At 49.1% G+C, this 18,724-nt stretch overlaps 1 protein-coding gene across 1 annotated transcript in view; it reads left to right on the forward strand.

Moving 5' to 3' along the window:
- ADAMTS14 (ADAM metallopeptidase with thrombospondin type 1 motif 14) overlaps positions 15,844 to 18,724 on the forward strand; it is a 92,100-nt gene continuing 89,219 nt past the window's right edge. The window contains 2 exon segments of the mRNA XM_013990433.2: positions 15,844 to 16,212; positions 17,865 to 18,307. Coding sequence (XP_013845887.2) covers positions 16,128 to 16,212; positions 17,865 to 18,307 — 528 coding nt within the window. The 5' untranslated portion in view covers positions 15,844 to 16,127.

Consider the following 18,724-nt stretch of genomic DNA (forward strand, 5'->3'; position numbering starts at 1 on the left):
GAGGAAACTTTGAGCCCTCTGGAGAGAGTGGCTCACCTGGGTGTGAAGGGCTGAGGGGAGGGCACCTTGATGCTGGGCCATGAAACAAGCATCCATCGAACTTGGGTGAGACAAAACCTGAGCCAAGAATGGCCCCTGTTCTTAAGATGTTTGTAAGAAGTGCTTCAATAAGTAGCATGTGCCTTTTCCCAGACCATGATAGGAAGCTCCTAACACTGCAGCAAGCCTAAGAAACCACAAATGACTAACTGATGCATTCATTCATTGATTCATTAAACATTTACAAAGCATTTACTATGTTCCAGATTATATGGCAGGCAGTAAGTAAAGGTAGCATGAGACCTTTAGTTCACAGTTATTAAACCGATGCATGATCTCGGCACAGGGAGTCCCACAGACTTGTCCAAGATACAGACATGGTGCAGAAGAGGAAGTGAGCAGATGATTGGCTGGTGGGAGAGTGGGAATAGGTCTGTCTGGGAGTGTTTCATAGAGGAGGTGACCACTGACAAAGGATGTGAAAGCAGAGTCTTGGTCTGCCCGATGGAGGCGTGGGGCAAAGGCACCTGGGTGGAGGAAACGGCCTGGGCGCTGAGTCATGGACGGCTGGGGCTCAGAGGCACCACAAAAATGATCTCATCTACCCACCGCTAATGCAGAGGGCAGCAGGGGCTGCCTGGGGCTACCCAGTCAGTCAGCAGCAGAGTTCTAACTGGAATTCCAGCCTCTCAACTTCCCAGCCAAGATTTTTTTCTTTCTTCCTTTTTTTAATTGAATTTATTACATTTGTAGTTGTACAATGATAAGATTTTTTTCTTGCTGGACAAATGCTAGATATCATACAAAACATTATCTTCCTCACTTAAATCACAAGTACATTCAGGTCATCTGAATTTAGTTCAAAGTCTGTAAATGGAGAGCACAGCTGGAGAGGCTGATGTTTAAAGGGGTCTGTGCAGTGCTCATCACGGTGCCAGGTACAGAAATGATGCTCATTAAATGTCTGCAGCCTTCTCCGTGGCTGGATGGTGGATGATGGCCTCTCCTTCTTTTGCAGGATGCATGGATGAGCGCTTTCAACCCATGCAGACTTGAAGCTAGGGCTTGTGAAAGCTCAGGGCACTAGAAGGCAAGAATTTCACAGGCAAGGTGTGAGCACCTGGGGCCCCTCCATTTGAAGGTGGGCAGGTCCTCGTGGAAATGAGCAAATGTTAGATTTACCTCCAACCAGTCTGCGCTTTGAGTGGCGCAGAGAGAGAGGCCTTATCAGTCACTCAGGGCTTTCAGGTTTAGGGCTAAGAAGGAAGCAGAAGAGCCAATACTATTATGCTTTCTCTGTCCTGGTTCTTAAAGAGCTTTCAGGCATGGCTGGTGTGGCATGTGTCCGTTCTCGATGGGAGATAAATCTTTGTCGTCTCCTTGTCCAGATTTAGAAAACTGAGGCTCTGAGAGGGGCTATAGTTCAGGGTAACCTATTGGAGCCAAATGGTCCTTGGGTGAAGAGAGAGAAGTCACCCCTCCTGAATTGCATTTCAGAGATTCAGTTCCACCGCCAGACTGCTGCTCCACTGTGTTGACAATTCTCTTGTCAGTATTCTCTTTCTCAGGTATATCTCATATATATATATGTAAAGGTATATATGTTTATATTATAGTGTATATTGATATATAATTTTACTTATACATGATTAACATATAAAGTTATATATTATATTACATATTAAATATCCAGAAGTTATACATTTTACATACCATAAAACATACATTTACTTGTCTAATTTTATATAATATTTATAATATATATTTTATAGTATATATTATATAAATTATACGTTTAAATATAAACTATATGGAGTTCCCATTGTGGCTTAATGGTTTATGAACCCAACTAGTATCCATGAGGCTGCAGGTTTGATTCCTGGCCTCACTCAGTGGATTAAAGGATCCAGTGTTGCTGTGAGCCGCAGTGTAGGTCATAGACACAGCTCGGATAGGGCATTGCCGTAGCTGTGGTGTAGGCCAGCAGCTGCAGCTCTGATTCAACCCCTACACTGGGAACTTCCACATGCCATGGGTATGACCCTAAAAAGACAAAAAAAGAAAAAAAAACTATATATACTATAACACAGATCTACATCTTTTTTTTTTTTTTTTTTTTTTGGTCTTTTTGTCTTTTTCTAGGGCTGCATCCATGGCATGTGGAGGTTCCCAGGCTAGGGATCTAATTGGAGCTGCAAACATCGGCCTACGCCACAGCAACACCAGATCTGAGCTGCATCTGCAGCCTACACCACAGCTCACGGCAACGCCGGATCCTTAACCCACTGAGTAAGGCCAGGGCTTGAACCCACAACCTCATGGTTCTTAGTTGGATTTGTTAACCACTGAGCTGTGACAGGAATTCCTACATCTTTTTTTTAAATTGAAGTATTCTTTTTTTTTTTAAGTTTTACTGATGCATAGTTGGTTTACAGTGTAATAATTTCTGCTGTGCAATGAAGTGATTTAGTTATACTTGTACACACACTGAAGTGTTGATTTAATTTTGTGTTAATTTCTGCTGAAAAGTGATTCAATTATATATATGTTTTTTCCATTATGGTTTATCATAGGACATTGAATGCAGTTCTCTATGCTATACAGTAGGATCTTATTAATCATCCTACCCTCCAGGTATAATAGCTTCCATCTTCTAACCCCCACCTTCTATTCCATTTCTCCCCAAACTCCTCCCCGTTGGCAACCATAAGTTTGTTCCCCACGTCTGTGAGTCTGTTTCTGTTTTACAGCTAGGTTCATTTGTGTCATATTTTAGATTCCACATATAAGTGATATCATGTGGTATTTGTCTGTCTTTTTCTGACTTGTTTTACTTAGTATAATAATCTCTAGTTGCATCCATGTGGCTGTGAATGGCATTATTTTGTTCATTTTTATGGCTGAGTAATATTCACTGTATATATGTACCACATCTTCTATGTCCATTCATCTCTCTTTTTTTGGTCTTTTTTGCTATTTCTTGGGCCACTGCCACGGCACATGGAGGTTCCCGGGCTAGGGGTCAAATCGGAGCTGTAGCCACCAGCCTACACCAGAGCCACAGCAACGTGGGATCCGAGCCGCGTCTGCAACCTACACCGCAGCTCACGGCAACGCCAGATCGTTAACCCACTGAGCAAGGGCAGGGACTGAGCCCACAACCTCATGGTTCCTAGTCAGATTCGTTAACCACTGCGCCATGACAGGAACTCCCCATTCATCTCTTGATGGACGTTTCTTTCTTTTTTTTCTTTTTTCTTTTCGTTTTCCATGATGCTCTAACCCAAGAGACTGAACACAGTTCCATGTGCTAAACAGCAGGACCCCATCACCCATCCGTTCTAAATGTAACAGTCTGCATCTACCAACCCCAAACTCCCCACATATCCCCCTCTTTCCCCCTTCTCCCCAACAAACACAAGTCTACCCTCCATGTCCATGATCTATTTCTGCTTCGTAGATAGATCATTTGTGCCACATTTTAAATTCCACATATAAGTGATATCATATGGTGTTTTTCTTTCTCTTTCTGACTTACTTCATTTAGTATGAGAATCTCTAGTTCCATCCATGTTGCTGTTTTATCCTTTTTAATGGCTAAATAGTATTCCATTGCATATACACACCACATCTTCTTAATCCATTCATCTGTTGAAGGGCATTTAGGTTGCTTCCATGTCTTAGCTATTATTAATAGTGCTGCAATGAATGTAGGAATGCATGTATCTTTTCCAGTGAAAGTTTTGTCTGGTTATATGTCCAGGAGAGGGATTGCTGGATCATGTGGTAGGTCTATATTTAGTTTTTTGAGGAACCGCCATACTGTTTTCCTTAGTAGTTGCACCAAATTACATTCCCACCAACTGTGAAGGAGGATTCCCTTTTCTCTACATCCTCTCCAGCATTTATTGTTTATTGACTTGTTAATGATGGCCATTCTGATGGATGTGAGGTGGTACCTCACTGTAGTTTTGATTTGCATTTCTCTGATAATTAGTGGTGTTGAGCATTTTTCCATGTGCCTGTTGGCCATTTGTATGTCTTCTTTGGAGAAATGTCTATTTAGGTCTTCTGCCATTTTTCAATTTTTTTTTTTTTTTGTCTTTTCTAGGGCCGCACCCGAGGCATATGGAGGTTCCCAGGCTAGGGGTCTAATCAGAGCTGCCGCCACCAGCCTATGCCAGAGCCACAGGAACTCAGGATCCGAGCTGTGTCTGTGGCCTACACCACAGCTCACAGCAATGCCGGATCCTTAATGCACTGAGCAAGGCCAGGGATCGAACCCGCAACCTTATGGTTCCTAGTTAGATTCGCTAACCACTGAGCCACAACCGGAATGCCTCAATATTTTTTTTTTTTTTTTGTGGTTGTTGTTAAGTTGTATGAGTTGTTTATATATTTTGGAGATTAAGCCTTTGTTGGTTGCATCATTTGTAAAGATTTTCTCTCATTCTATGGGTTGTCTTTTCACTTTTTCAGTGGTTTCCTTTGCTGTGCAAAAAGCTTTTGAGTTTAACTAGGTCCCATTGGTTTATTTTTGTCTTTATTGCCATTATTCTAGGAGGTTAATCAAACGAGATGTTGCTGTGATTTATGTCAAAGAGTGTTCTGCCTATGTTTTCCTCCAGGAGTTTTATAGTATCTGGCCTTACATTTAGGTCTTTAATCATTTTGAGTTTATTTTTGTGTATGGTGTTAGGAAGTATTCTAATTTCATTCTTTTACATGTCCACTTTTCCCAGCACCACTTGTTGAAGAGACTATCATCCTTCACTGTATGTTCTTGCCTCTTTTGTCATTGATTAGTTGATCATAGGTACTTGGGTTTATTTCTGGGCTTTCTATCCTGTCCCATTGGTCTATATTTCTGTTTTTGTTCCAGTGCCATACTGTTTTGATGACTGTAGCTTTGTAGTATAGTCTGAAGTCAGGAAGCCTGATTCCTCCTTTTCTTTTTTTTTTTTTTTTTTTTTTTTTTTTGGCCTTTTTGCTATTTCTTTGGGCTGCTTCTGTGGCATATGGAGGTTCCCAGGCTAGGGGTCTAATCGGAGCTGTAGCCACCAGCCTACGCCAGAGCCACAGCAACGCCTGATCCGAGCCACGTCTGCAACCTACACCACAGCTCATGGCAATGCCGGATCGTTAACCCACTGAGCAAGGGCAGGGACCGAACCCGCAACCTCATGGTTCCTAGTTGGATTCGTTAACCACTGCGCCACGACGGGAACTCCTGATTCCTCCTTTTCCATTTTTTCTTTTCAATATTGCTTTGGCTATTGGAGCTCTTTTGTGTTTCTATACAAATTTAAAAATATTTTGTTCTTTTTTTCTTTTTCTTTTTTTTTGTCTTTTTGCTATTTCTTTGGGCCGCTTCCACTGCATATGGAGGTTCCCAGGCTAGGGGTCTAATCGGAGCTGTAGCCGCTGGCCTACGCCAGAGCCACAGCAACGTGGGATCCGAGCCGCGTCTGCAACCTACACCACAGCTCACGGCAACACCGGATCGTTAACCCACTGAGCAAGGGCAGGGACCAAACCCGCAACCTCATGGTTCCTAGTCGGATTCATTAACCACTGCGCCACGACAGGAACTCCTGCTCTATTTCTATAAAGAATGTCCTTGGTAATTTGATATGGATTGCATTGAATCTGTAGATTGCCTTAGGTAGTATCATAATTTTGACTATATTGATCTTTCAATCCAAGAGCATGGTATATCTTTCCATCTATTTGTGTCTTCTTTGATTTCTTTCATCAGCATCTTATAGTTTTCAGAGCACAGGTCTTTTGTCTCTTTAGGTAGGTGTATTCCTAGATATTTGATTCTTTGCTATGGGATGGTTTCCCTAATTTCTCTTTCTCACCTTTCATTTTTAGTATATAGAAATGCAGTCAGTTTCTGTGTATTAATTTTGTATCCTGCAACTTTACCAGAGTCATTGATGAGCTCCAACAGTTTTCTGATAGTGTCTAGGATTTTCTAGGTTTAGAATCACATCATCTGCAAACAGTGATAGTTTTATTTCTTCTTTTCCAATTTAGATTCCCTTTATTTCTTTTTCTTCTCTGATTGCTATGGCTAGGACTTCCAAAACTATGTTGAATAACATTGGTGAAAGTGGACGTCCTTGTCTTGTTCCTGATCTTAGCCAAAGTGCTTTCAGTTTTTCACCAATGAGAATGATGTTACCTGTGGGTTTTGTTGATAGATATTTAGATTATATCCATGTCTTGGCTATTGTGAATTGTACTGCTGTGAACATAGGGGTGCATGTATCTTTTTGAATTATAGTTTTGTCTGTCAAAGATCTACATCTTAATATATGTATATTTGCTATATTTCAGAAAGATAGAGAATGGCAATGATAAGCACCCCCTCCCACACATCTTAATGCTTTCAACCCTTTGGGTTCTAAACCCTCACGTACATGGTGCCACAGTGTGAGTGAGGAATTTCAGAGCAGGTTTTACATATCACTAGCTTTCTAAACCCTAACACAGCTTCTGTACCTCAAAGAAGCTTCCAGTGGCTGCTGAGAGCCCTCTGGATGGGCCGGACCCCAAGACACAGCCTTTCAGGCTCCCCTTGAGAGCTGATCCCTGCCCACCTCTCTCCACCAGCCACTGGGCACTTCCTCCAGGAAGCATCTTCCAGTGACTCACACAAGGGTTTGGGGTCCCTGCTCTCTGCCCTCAAGTGCCTGTGCCTCCCCCCTCCTCCCACCAGGTCACTCCCACCTGGAAGACCCAAGCCCTTGTCTGTGACTCTTGCCAGGCAGTGAGCATAGAACACACAGATTGGTCTGCTACGGACACCTCTGGGATCCTCGTATCCAGCATAGAGCTGGGAGGGGGGCATGCCAGGAGTTTGTTAGATGTTGACCATGAGTTGGAAGCTGGAGTGGGGAGGATCCGTGTCCTGGGAATGAGGAGGGGGCGCCCTGAGGTTTAAAGATGAGACCAGCTCTGGCATTTTGCTGAGCTGGCCCATTTTGGAAGGTTGGAGTCATCCTTGGTTTCACTCCCCTCCCTCCTTTCTCATAGGAACTTGAGAGCAGCCGTGGTGTGGAGGAGGGCCCCTGCCCCTCTACCCGTGTCAGGGGATTGGCAAAAGAAAGGGCTGGGGTAATTCTGGACCCTGAAGGCAAATTGCTGCAAAGGGGTCCTTGGAAAAGGGGCCCAAGAAAATGCACAATTCTGTGGGACAAATGTCCTGGCTTCTTCAGTCCAAAAAAAGGTAGATGAAAAAAAAAAAAAAAAAAAAAAAAAAAGAGGAAATTGCTTAGATTAGGGGTTGGCAAACCTCTGTAAAGACCAAATAATAAATATTTCAGTTTTTGTGGGCCATGCTGGCTCTGGAAAAACTAGTCCACTCTGCTTTTGTAGCATGAAATGAACCAAAGAACATGTAAACAAATGGAGGTGGCTGGGAGTATTTACAAAACAGGCGGTGGCTGGATTTGGCCCTTAGGTGTATTTGCCCGCCCATGGTTTAGATTAAAAGACTCTTCTGTGACACATCAGCCAAATGCAATGTGTGGATTTTGTTTAGACCCTGATTTGAACAAACCAAGTCTTGAAAACAAAAGTAAACAAAAAATTTGCACGACCAGTTGGGGAGATTTTAGCAATGAATGGATATATAATGATTTTAAGGAATTATGGTTAATTTCATTAGGTGTGACAAAGACGCTATGGTTTTTGTTGTTGGTCTTCTATTGTTTCTTATTTTTATAGAAGAGAGTCTTTGGAGTCATTAGGTGTGACAAAGACGCTATGGTCTTTTGTTGTTACTCTTCTATTGTTTCTTATTTTTATAGAAGAGAGTCTTTGGAGTTCCCGTGTCATGGCGCAGTGGAAATAAATACAACTAGGAACCATGAGGTTGCAGGTTTGATCCCTGGCCTCCTTCAGTGGGTTAAGGATCCGGTGTTGCCATGAGCCGTGGTGTAGGTCGCAGACGCGGCTCAGATCCTACACTGCTGTGGCTGTGGTGTAGGCTGGCAGCTGTAGCTCCAATTGGAGCCCTAGCCTGGGAACCTCCATATGCTGTGGGTACAGCCCTAAAAACCAAAAAAAACAAAACAAAAAAACAACAACAAAAGAAGAGAGTCTTTTATCTATTAGCTCCTGATACCAAATGGGAGATGATGCCTGAAACTAGCTTTAAAATATCCGGAGGTATGGAGGGGAGGGAGTAAAGAAGACAGACGGGGCTGGCCATGTGCTGATAAGGACTGAAGCTGCATTCTGGGTAAATATGGGTGGGGGGATGTCTTTGTACTAGTCCGTCTTCTTTTGTGTGTGTTTGAAAATTTGCGTTGTAAAATTTTTCAAAAGCAGGGACGAGAAAGAACGTCCTCTCCCTTTGCCTCTGGTGATCACGGCATCTGGTGAACATATGTTGCCTGGCGCTAATGTAGCCATCTAGCGACTAAAAGGGGACAAGCCTGAGGATGAGACTAACCGCCAAACATGGCAGAGGGGAAAGAGGAAGGAAGGAATGGGGGTGCTGGAGGATTCTGTTGGGTCACCCAGTTAACCAGACCGGAGTGGGCCTGCTCCCGTGTTCCCTATTATATGGGTAACACATTAAGCCATATACCATTTTGTTGTTGTTGTTGTTATTACGTGTAATTCAGCTGATCTAGAGAAAGGACAGAACGGAAGTCGGATGCCTTCTGCTGCAGGATGCCACCCATGGCATCTCAGGGGACACCAGGATTGAAAGACATGCTTGTAATGGATCCTTGCCAAATCCCTCTGAGTCCTTCTCTCACACCCAAGGGGCCCCAGGAATTGGAACTGGTCTCTGCTTTCTGCCCACTCTCTGGACCTCCAAAGGGCCAATGTCAGGGACTGCACTGGACTTTGGCTAGAGAGATGCTGATGGTGCAGTCATAGACGTACCGTTTCAGGAGAGGAAATGGCAGGAGCAGCGCTCCCAAAGGACAGCTGGCCTTTCTGGCAGCCTTCCTCACGGGGACAAGGAGACCTCTTCTCCCTGAACTCCTCAACACACAGCAACCACAAGCCCACAGCATCTACACACAGGGCACAAACAGCATTGTTTCTAACTGATCTCATGGTTCAGCCGGTCTCGGGGGTATCAGCTGTTCTGTAATGCATGACAAATCACTGTGGTTAACTTAGCCCATTCGGGTCTCCTAGATACGGTCCTCAGACATTTGCCAAAAAATGTGCAGAGGGAATGCAGGGGGAAGAGAAGGAGAAGGGTGACACGAAGAGGGGCCACTAGGCAGGGTCTCTGCATCCTCCGATGCCCCGGAGCGCTGCCCAGGACTTGGGGCTCAGGTAAACTCCAGCCCAGACTCTGGAGACAGAATGGGAGGTGAGGGTGGCAGCCTTCAATAAGGAGAAGGTCACAGTTTGTTCTGGTCCTAATTTGGCCCCGATTTTCAAGGCTTTGCTTATAACAGCGATTTTCGAATAGGAATGTGCAGCAGAATCCCCTGGAGGGCCTGTTAAAACCCAAATTGCCAGGCTCTACCCCCTGCGTTTCTGATTGAGCAGGTCTGGGGTGGGGCCTGAGAATCTGCGTTTATGACAAATGCTGAAGTGATGCTGACTCTGCTGCTCCAGGGAACCCCGATGTGAGAACCACGGGCCTAGAACTTCTTGGCAGGACAGCGGCTCTCGGGTGTCAGGAAGAAGACATCCAGACTTTTTTTCATCTTCCCTTTGGGCTGAGGTGGGAATCAATGGTGAATAGCCAGAGGGATTGTGGTCCTGGGTCAGAGGCAAGAGATCATGTGACCAGGAACTAGGAGTCTGGGCTGTTCTTTTGTCTCTGAGCCATCTCACCGTGTTGCCTGAAAAACTCACCTCTGCTCTCTGGGCCTCAGTTCAGCCCTCTGTAAAGTGAGCAGATGGCACTTTTCTGAATGTTGTTTTCACAACAAAAAGTTCCTTAAAAAGAAAAAAGACAAAATGGACTAGGCGACCTCCAAGGGGAGGAGGGTGGGCGGATTTCATGAGGCACCATGGTGCACTCAGAAGCCTGTGGGTTGGACTCCAACTTGGGAATAAATATGACTGATACCGGAGTTCCTGCTCTGGCGCAAGGGGATCAGCTGCATCTCTGAAGCACTGGGATGGATACAGGTTCGATCCAGGGCTCCGGCACAGTGGGTTAAGGATCTGGTGGTGCTGCAACTGCAGTGTGGATTGCAACTGCAGCTTAGATCTGATCCCTGGTCCTGGAACTTCCATATGCTGCAGGCAGCCAAAGAAGAAAAAAAAAAAAAAAAAGACTGCAATTAAGTAGCTGCTGGTACTGACCGGGGCATCCTGCCTGGAAGGATACCTGTGATGATACCACTCACAGGGCTGTTGTGAGGTCTGAGGAGACCATGCAAAGCACCTGGTCAGCGAGGGGCAGCTGTGATGGTTGCTTTGCTATCTTGAATATCTTTTCAAGGCTGGCCGGGGGAACAGAAAGCCGACTCTTCTCTCCCACCCCTGCCCAGCCATGGAGTCTCATGACCTTCCCGCTGATGGTAGAATCAGACCTTGCAAGTGTATATTTCAGGTTTTCCCCTGGATTGGTTATTCTGGAAAATGCTTAACTCCCCCAATTTTCTTTTCTTTTCATTCAACAGCTTAATTGAGATAAACGTCCACATACTGTAAAATTCATTCTTCCAAAGTGAAGAACGCAGTGTTTTTAGTATATTCACAGAATTGTGCAACCATCACTACTGTAGGGATTTAGATGGAAGCCCCATATCCGTTAACAGTCAGTCCCAATCCTTTCTTCCCCAAACCCTGGCAGCCGGTAACCTCCTCAGTATCTCCATAGATTTACCTATTTTAGACAGTTTTTGTTTTTTGCTTTTTAGGACTGCGCCTTTGGCATATGGAAGTTCTCAGGCTAGGGGTCGAATTGGAGCTACAGCTGCTGGTCTACACCACAGTCACAGCAATGCAGGATCCAAGCTGAGTCTGCGACCTACACCACAGCTCACATCAACGCCAGATCCTTAACCCACTGAACAAGGCCAGGGATCGAACCTGCATCCTCATGGATACCAGTCAGATTTGTAACCTGCTAAGCCACAATGGGAACTCCCTAGACAGTTTTTGTAATTGGTTAACTCCCCAAATTGTCCATGCTCCTTCTCCAGCTCCCATTCATTTGATTACTAATTTAACGCATATTTATTGAGGGCCCATTAAATGCCACATATAGGACAGGAACTGAGGATGTAATTTGGAAGAAAATCCAGACAAGGGCCCTGCTCCCTGTGGAACTCATGATCTAGTGGGGAAGCAGAGGTTAATCCGTGGATCACAGAGAATCAGGTGGAATTCAGTAGTGAGAAGTGCTGTAAAGGAGATGGAGAGGGTGCCACAACAGGGGGATGTGGCCTAGCTGGGACGGCAGGACAGGCTTTAGGCAGTGACAATTAGACTGGTATACAAACGATGAGCAGGGATTGACTGGGCAAAGAGGCAGGATAGAGCATTAAGGGCAGAGGGGAGGGGACAGCCTGTGCAAAGGCCCTGAGGCAAGATGAGCCTGGGTCATACAAGGAACTAACCTGGAGGGCTGGGAGTGGGGGGATGTGGAGGCAAGTGGGTCAGTGGGACCCACCCTGCGTGGAGCCTCCTACTCTGAGTTAGGGAGTCTGGTATTTATCCAAAGAGTAACAGAGCCTTTGGAGATTTTACAGCAGAAGCAACTATATGATCTAAGGTGTATTTTATTTATTTATATTTTTATTTTTTGCTTTTTAGGGCTGCAACTGCAGCTTATAGAAGTTCCCAGGTGGGGGGCTGAATCAGAGCTGCACCTGAGGGCCTATACCACAGCCACAGCAACTTGGGATCTGAGCCGTGTCTGTGACCCACACCACAGTTCATGGCCTGATCCTTAACCCATTGAGTAAGGCCAGGGATCGAACTGGCATCCTCATGGATACTAGTCAGACTCTTAACCCGCTGAGCCACAATGGGAACTTCCTAAGGTGTGTTTTTAGTATGTCCTCGGATCCCGCTGGAGAAGTCCAGGGGCCAGAGTTAGGGGGAGGATCTGTTAAGACAGACTTAATGTCAGTGTCTAATGAAGGGATGCTGGTGACCTGGTGGGGAGGGAGTGTGGGCATGTTTGAGATGGAAGTAGCTTTGCAGCAGACCCCACAGGGTTTGGGGATGCGCTGGTGACTTGGGTGGCCCTGGCTGTCTGGCTACCAAACTGGGTGGACGGTGGTAGCTCTCACTGAGCTAGGGCAGAATCTCCTTTCTCCTCGCCTGAGTATGTCAGAGCCCGGGGGTCTCTGGTCACAGCAGGAGTTGTAAGAAAGGGACGCTCTGTGTGTGTTTCAGGGTACCATGTAAAGCACAGCAGCTGGCATTCAACAGATGACAGCCACCTGCCAGGGCCCCTGAGCCGTGACGAGCCTGTGCTACCACTACGCCTCGCCCTTGCCATCCCCCAGGGGATTGCTGGCCTTTCCTACAAAGACCCTTGGGGGCGTGGCTCTGAATGCCCCTGAGGAGGGCGGATTTTGTGGTCAAAACCTCAAACCACCTCCTCTTGGAAGGTGAAGCAAGGCAGGGGAAGAGCTGGTGTCTGGGGAGAGGCTGTGCCCCTGCAGGTGAGAGGGCAGGTGCCTGGGGTCTGAAGCTGGGGAAGCTGGTCCTACTCTAAACCAGCTGTGTGACCAGAGGCAAGTCCCTTCCCTCTCCAGGGCAACCTGTCAAGTTAGGGGTGGGGCTCTGCCTTGGAACCTGTCCCAGGGCACCTCCCGCTCACGTCTCGGGGGTTTTGTCTATGCTCAAAGGAGATTGGGCCAGTGGCCGGGGCTGCCTTCCTCCTCAGGGGGTGCTCGTGGTTGACCCTGCTCCTTCATCCAGAGCACACTTGTCTCCCGTGCTTGGCAGGCTTCCTCATGCACCTGTCACATCTTCCAATTTGTTGCTGACTAGGTACAGTGCAAGCTATTTGCGACTCCCCTCCCCTGCCAGGGCCTCGGATGGGTGGGATGTTGGACAAATGTCAGAGGGCTGTAAGCAGGAGGCACATCCAAGCCATTTTCCCCTGTGCAGAATCTCAGGTGAGAGACTGGGAACCCAGAACTTGCCTTCCTCCCGAGGGTCTCAGCAGACGCCCATAGATTGCTTTGCTTTGGTTCTGATCATCTCCAGAAATGGGGCCGGCCACCCAGCCATCTCCTCCACCTTCTGGCCCCGGCTCTGAGCTATGCTCCCATGTCCCCTCTTCCTAACAAAGGCTTCCTCAGTAGAAAAGAGCCTGGACACACAACAGTTGCCAACAAAAGCAACCATTGTAGCCCCAGGGAAGGGGGTGGGGATGGAGAGCCAGCGTGAGGTTTTGCTCACTGCTTGCCAAGACTGGCTCCGGGGAAGGCCCCGGCCCACAGTTTGTGAGTCAAGCTCTGGGGTCCCAACTGTAGTCGCTCCCTCTTGACTTACTGAGTCTAAGGCAGGAAGTATGGGGTGGAGTCCAGGGAGGGGGCTCAGGCCCCTGAATTTTCTAGGCAAGCTTCTCTGGGTTGGTCCTGCAGAGAGAGAAAATTAGCAATTACATGCCATGGCTTTTCCCATCTGCTGCCCAGGGCCCCCACTCTGCAGCTGGGAAAACTGAGCCCCTGAGAAGGCAGGCAGGCTGTTTTTTCCTGAGTTCATTTAATGGGTTTGTGGAGGGCCAGCGTGGCGACGGTTCACAGCCTCTCATGCAAGTTCCCACTGACACACATGTGTGTACCCCTCACATCCTTGCTTCATCAGCTCTCACACACAAAACCACAATCTGGGAAGTTCCCATCGTGGCTCAGCAGAAACGAATCTGGCTAGTATCCATGAGGATGCGGGTTCGATCCTTGGCCTCACTCAGCAGGTTAAGGATCTGGCATTGCCATGAGCTGTGGTGTAGGTCACAGATGCAGCTTGGATCCCATGTTGCTGTGGCTGTGGCTGTGGCAGGCAGCTCTGATTCGATCTCTAGCCTGGGAACCTCTATATGCCGCAGGTGTGGCCCTAAAAACCAACAAAACAAAACAAAACAAAACCCCAAAAAACAAACAAAAAAACCACCCCCCCCAAAAAAAAAACAATAACAACAACAAAAACCCAAACAAACCCACAGTCTGGCCCTTGACTTCACGGATCTTAAAGAACCAGAACTCTATTCTTCCCCAACTTAATATATAGTTTGGAGTTGCCATTTCAAATCACTGACTGCTCTGATGTTGCTTGGGATGGGACTCACTCTGCCTTTCCAAGGAACTTGAAAGTTTCCATCTGTGACTCCCGTGATCCTCAGCATTTCCACTTTGACAGATGAGCTCTGATACCCCCATGGAGGGAAATGACTTACCCTTGGTCACTTAGGCTGTACTTGGCAGAGTCTAGCTTAGAATAGTTGCCTGGCCCCTCTTCTGGTCTTCTCCTCCTGCTTGGCACTAGATGCTGGGTTCTGATGCCAGCTCTGCTGCGAATGAGCTGTGTGACCTGGGACACATCACTTCTGCTCTCTGAACCCTCTTCATAAGTGTACTGGCCCTCCCAAACCCTGACATCATTTCACTCATTCCACGAGTGCTGCCTCTCCAGAGGCCCTGAGTCAGGTCCTGGGGCCATGAGGATGAATTCCAGCTTCCTGCCCACAAAGTGGGAACCCATCCAGAGCCTAGGGAGGGTGCAAACTGGGAGACCTCGTGTGGGGAAAAGAGGGCAGGAACCCAAGTCTTCTTTCAGGGGACCCAGAAGTTCTTTCAGGCTCCCAAGAGAAGTCTGGTCAGAGAATTTGCATCCGTTAAGTTGGCCTCCCTTTATGAAGGTCCTGCAACAAAATCTCTGAACTCAGAAGCTGAAAGATTAAGGGTCTTCTTACACTTTACAGAAAGATTCTTTTATTCCACTGGTCTCAAAAACAAAATACAAAACTCCTTTCTCCAATTCCCACTTCTAGATTTACAGTGCATTTACAGATTGTTAGGAACCCATTTATAGAGTAAAGCGGGAGTTGGGCCGTTTGCCCTGACTGTTAAATGGGTCTCAGCAACATTGCAAAACCAGCACCCACTGTCATCTCTCAGACTCAGTTTTTCCCACCTTAGGCTGTGTGTGTGGTGCGGCAGTGCCAGGGGTGGAATTGGAAGACATTTATTATTTATTGAACACATACTATGTGTTATCATTAACACACATGTCACAGATTGAAGAAACCGAGGCTCAGAGCTAGGATTTCAATCTGAGCTGTTTGACTGTAAAGCCAGGCTCTCTTCTCACTTCCCCTCGCCCTGCTCTTGACTGGAATACAGGCCAGTCACGGCACTTGGGGGCCCAGGGAGCTGTAGTCTGCAAACTGAGTAGACCCAAGGTGTGGAAGGTGGCTGGGGGCATCAAGACCACTAGGAGAGAAAGGAGATGCTCTCTTGGAGCGGAGGGTGGGGGTCTGGGAGTGGGGGCGTTCACTGTCTCCCCATCCAAAAGGAGTGGAACATCCCATCAGCCCAGTGGCTCTGGAGAGGGGTCCCGCCGCAGTCAAGCAAGGGGGACAGAGGAGCCTGGGAAAGCAAGTAAGGCCCCTCGTCCCGCGGGAGCCCATGTGGCTGAGGGGGACACTCGTCCAGGGCTCCCCGAGCCCCAGCTCTGGCTCCGCGTGGCACTTCCGATCCTTGGGGCCGCGCTCCCCAGGCCCGCGCCCCGCCCCCGGGCGCGCTGCGCCCCCAGCTCCAACCCGCGCCCGGCCCCGCCCCTCCAGTGTGCCCACCCCCGGCCCGCCCCGTAGTCCCTTAGCCGGGCTCCTGCAGCGTACTGGAGCGTCAAGGCGCTGGCGGACAGACCCGCCGGCAGTTGGCACTGGGGGCGCTGGCGCGTCGACCGCTCCGCTCTCCCGCCGGCAGCCTCGGGCGCCCGGAGCCAGCGGTCTAGGCGGCGGCGCCGCACGGGGGGCCAGGAGCGGGCGGCGGGAGGCTGCGAGGCAGGAGGCGGCGGCAGAGGAGGCGGAGGCCAGCCCGAGCCCTGAGTGCGCCCCATTTCGCCCGCAGCCCGGAGCCCGGGGCTCGGCGCCTGCCCGGCTGGCGCGCCCAAGCGGCCACATGGCTTCTCTCTGCGCGCTGCTGTCCTGCTTGCTGCTCTTGCACTGTGCGCTCTGCGCCGCTGCCGCGGGTAGCCGGACCCCAGGTGCGTGCGGGTCGGGCGCGCGGGGTCCAGGGTGCGCGAGGGTCAGGGCGGCCTCAGAGTGTCAGGATGGGAGGCGGTGCGCACACTGGGGCTGAGCTCTTTTTTTCCTTACCCCGGTGCCACCGACGCTGTCCGGTGATTTCTGTCCCTTTCTGGCACGAGAGAGCCCAGGAGAGGATTTGGAGATAGGAGTTTTTTCTTAAGGGCCGTGTGTCTGTCTCTTTGTCTCTCTGTTAATTTCTCTGTTTCCCTCGCCCTCTCTCCTGTGTGTTTTTCTCTTTCAGTGTGTTCTCTAACTCCAGTTTGTACGCATGTGTACACGTATGTGCGTGTGTTTGTCCCTCACACAGAATCAGGCTAGCAGGTGGTTGCCCCACACGCCAGCGAACACGGGCACCCGTATTCCTGCACAGAAACACACGTACCTCCCTCCTTCCCAGCATTCTCACACTGTGCTATGCAGACTCCCTCTCACACACACTCCACCCTCACCTTGCAGTGTGGGGTGCCCTCCTGATGGCTCTGAGCATGGGCAGGGGCGGGGGGGGGCGGGGGCCCCTCTGGTCATTTCCAGGCAGAGTGCCTCCTTGTCTTTGAGCTCTGTTCATGTACTCAGCCAGATCCCTCTTGCTGACGTCTTGAGGGTCTTCTGCCATTATGGGTCAAACCAGAAGAGAGTTAATCCTCCCCTACCAATAACAGCCTTGGCCATGAGGGATTTTCAGGACACATCATTTTCTAGGTTTTATCTGTGCGGTGAAGGGCTGGCTGGGGAGACAAGAGATAGAGCTGTGTGTGGAAATGAAAATTCCTCCTAAACTCCTTTCCATGAATCACTAGGCCTGGAAGCCAGGGAGCTGTCATTCCTGCCCGGCCTGGCTGGGCTCAGCGAGAGCTGTGTGAGGACGGGCCGCTGGCATGCAGCCTGGAGCATGGGGCCATGACCTCACACTTAATTCAGTCCGAGTGGGCAGGTCACCCCTGCAAGTCTCCTTTTATTTTTGAAGATCTATATTTACCCGGCTTGGGGCTGGGCCATGTAGAAATCTCCGCAGCCACTGTGCTGCTTAAAAAAGTTTTCTTTCTAAACTTGGAAAAATGTAGAACCTGTATTCCATCCCTTCCCTCTCTGGCTCCTCCTCTCTCCTTGACACGTGCCCAGGATCCCCTGGGTTTCTAGGTGTGTTTGTTTTGCCAGCTGTGTTCCAGGAGCTCAGCGAGGAGGGCCCTACCCCAGACTGGGCTGGTGACTTCAATGCATGGGGGGCGGGGGAGTTTGGGCACACTCAGCCATCCCTCTCTGCCCGAGGGGCTTTCGGGGAATTTCCTCCGTAGTGCCAAGGTTGGAAGGCTTGTTGCTAGAGTGACAGGACTCTGTTTGGCATCGATTGTTTTCCTCTGCTAAGTGTAGCAAGGACCTGGGAACTATAGAGAGCAATTTACATCCAGCAATTTATGAACTTGAACACCGGTCATCCATGTGCAGAGATCCAGACGCTCAGGAAGTACTAGATGAGAAATGGATGCTCTTAGGCTAAGGGGTCTCTCCAAGGTGATGCTCAAGGTTGCCGATCTGCCCCCATGGGATTTACACCTCCCTGCCTCTCTCTGCACAGATGGTACTGAAATAACTCTTTCTTTGTGTCCAACAGAGCTGCGCCTCTCAAGAAAGCTCAGTGACTATGGTATGACAGTGCCCTGCAGCACAGATTTTCGGGGACGTTTCCTCTCCCACGTGGTATCTGGGCCAGCAGCAGCCTCTGCAGGGAGTACAGAGGCGGACCGGCCACCTGCACCTCTGTCACACTCTGGTCACCTGCGGGTGGCTCGAAGCCCACTGCGCCCCAAAGGAGTGACCTTGCAGCCGGGCAGGGTGGGCCGCTCCTCCCTCTACTTCAATGTCACTGTTTTTGGGGAGGAACTGCACTTACACCTGCGGCCCAACCGGCGGCTGGTGGTACCCGGAGCCTCGGTGGAGTGGCAGGAGGATTTCCGGGAGCTGTTCCGACAGCCCTTGCGGAGGGAGTGTGTCTACACCGGGGGTGTCACGGGCATGCCAGGGGCGGCTGTCGCCATCAGCAACTGCGATGGATTGGTAAGGGACAAGCCTTTCATCAAGCTGCACCCCCATCCCTCATCCTCCCGCCCCACTCCATCCCCCTCCCAAACCAGATCGTTATGGTTTCCTCCTTGGCTCGGATGTGTTTGGGATTCCTGTGGGCACGGCCTGCAGTCTGGGCCAAGCTGGGGACCGCGCTGCCTTCCAGAGAGAACCCTGCATGCCCCATGCCCCCCCTGACTCCAGGTTCACACCCTACCAGTGGCTGAGATTGGATGGCACCTTATCCTGTTCATCCCCTTACTGTGTGCTGACCCACCGGGACCACAGCTTACCTGTGAGGGGTCTCTGAGTGTAGACACCTGCAGGCCTGCGGAGGGTGGGCTCTGCTGGGGTTGAATCCTGTCTGTGCCACTCACTAGCCAAGAGACTTTGATAAGTCACTTGCCTTCC

The sequence above is a fragment of the Sus scrofa genome, chromosome 14 (genome assembly GCF_000003025.6).
Source record: "Sus scrofa isolate TJ Tabasco breed Duroc chromosome 14, Sscrofa11.1, whole genome shotgun sequence".
In the NCBI taxonomy this organism is placed as follows: Eukaryota; Metazoa; Chordata; class Mammalia; order Artiodactyla; family Suidae; genus Sus; species Sus scrofa.